The 1604-nt window shown below is 48.7% G+C and overlaps 1 protein-coding gene across 2 annotated transcripts in view; it reads left to right on the plus strand.

Annotated features, from left to right (window-relative positions):
* The first annotated feature begins 1292 nt into the window (after positions 1-1292).
* Positions 1293-1604, plus strand: part of RNF7 (ring finger protein 7) — a 5240-nt gene continuing 4928 nt past the window's right edge. Inside the window, exon 1 of one of the 2 annotated variants that reach the window (XM_026040118.1) lies at positions 1293-1476. In XM_026040118.1, the coding sequence (XP_025895903.1) occupies positions 1299-1476 (178 nt within the window). In that variant the 5' untranslated portion in view covers positions 1293-1298. The remainder of the gene's footprint in view (positions 1477-1604) is intronic. The other variant, XM_026040119.1, reaches the window with a different exon arrangement.

Consider the following 1604-nt stretch of genomic DNA (forward strand, 5'->3'; position numbering starts at 1 on the left):
ATTCTTAAAAAGGTAAAGATGTATCTCTATATTCCTTTGCATTGGGCTTAAAAGTATAAAAAGAAAGCAGCTATTAGGTAACGGTGCAAATTTTCTCCGTTTTGAAGAAGGCTGTCAAACACTTGAGAGTCTTGGAAGAGTATTCTTTCACATGGGACTTAAAATCAGAAATTCTAAATATGGATATCTGCTATTATATTTTTCCCTATTTTATAGTGTGCACTGAGCAGCTGTGCTAGCTGAACCATCATTTAATTGACTGAAAAACTTGGCTCCTATATTTATGTATTCAAGTTTGGACATTTTCCAAACAGTAGAGTCCAAATGGAATGAGGAGATATAGTTGTATTCTTGGTCTGAAATAGTGAATTTCTATGCATATATAAATCCAGTGGGAGGAAAAATATGTAGAGAAAAGTTGCTGATACTGCTCTGTAGCCCTCTTTTCAATGTTATGTGTGCAATGGGAGTCTGTAGGGAACAAATGAGTTGTAGAGCACCAGGAAAAAATAATCCAGTTTTGCTTGGATTTTTTTTAAAGCACTTTAGGTCATAAAATAGCAAGGAAAATAGTGGGTTTTTTTTTCCAGCTAATAATTACACCTCTAATACAAGATACACAATGTTAAAGGTACCCGAATCTTCTTTCCTCTCAAGTCTTCTAGTGCTCACGTAAATTCTGAGACTCAGACACATGTTCAGTGAGAACATGTGCTGGTTTATTTGTGTGAGTAGACAAGGTGAGAGCGGGCTCATCAGGACATAAGTAATTAGAAGCTATCCCATTTTTAAAATTATAAATTCTTTTGTCATCCTCTTCAGTGAAAGCAGTGTCTCCTCTCCTGCTCTGTGTCTCTTCTTCCGTCCATTTCCAGCTAGAACTGTTTGGTTTGTTTAGGAAAGGAACTTTTTATTTATTTAGGTATTAATACCTATATGTGTTACTCGCTCATTTCTCCACGCTCTGAAGTGGTCATGGAGACTCAGAGCTGGACAGGTGTGTTAGTAGTTTCAGGTGCAGAAATGGCAGTGCTGTGCTTCTCAAATGGCAGCAGCTGTGTTAAAATTCCCTCGGGTTTTCAGTTGTAGTGCTTCACGGTTCTCATGAGTTGCTGTATGCTGAATACTTTTTAGTCTTTTTCCCCTCCACGTTGTTTTTTGTGTGTGGGTTTTTTGGCGCCCGGCCGCGCCTCAGAGGCCGGGCCGCGTGGCGCGCGCCTCCCGCGCGGCGCTGCCGGCGGTGGCCGCGGGGCGGCGCCGCGTGCCCGCGCGGCGGCGCGAGGGGCCGCCCCTCCGCCATGGCCGATGTGGAGGACGGGGACGAGCCCGGCGCCCCCCACACGCACGCGGCCTCGGCGGGCTCCAAGGCGGGCGGCGCCGACAAGATGTTCTCGCTGAAAAAGTGGAACGCGGTGGCCATGTGGAGCTGGGACGTGGAGTGCGACACCTGCGCCATTTGCCGCGTGCAGGTTATGGGTAAGCGCTGGCCGCAGGCCCGGCCCGCCATGGCGGGGCCGCTGCCCCGGAGGCGGGGAGAGCAGCGCCGGCCGCCCCTGCGGAGCCTCCTGGGCGCGAGCCAGAGCGGGGCGAGCCGCGCGCGGGGC

The sequence above is a fragment of the Nothoprocta perdicaria genome, unplaced genomic scaffold (assembly GCF_003342845.1).
Source record: "Nothoprocta perdicaria isolate Ctin4 unplaced genomic scaffold, notPer1 scaffold_25, whole genome shotgun sequence".
NCBI lineage: Eukaryota > Metazoa > Chordata > Aves > Tinamiformes > Tinamidae > Nothoprocta > Nothoprocta perdicaria.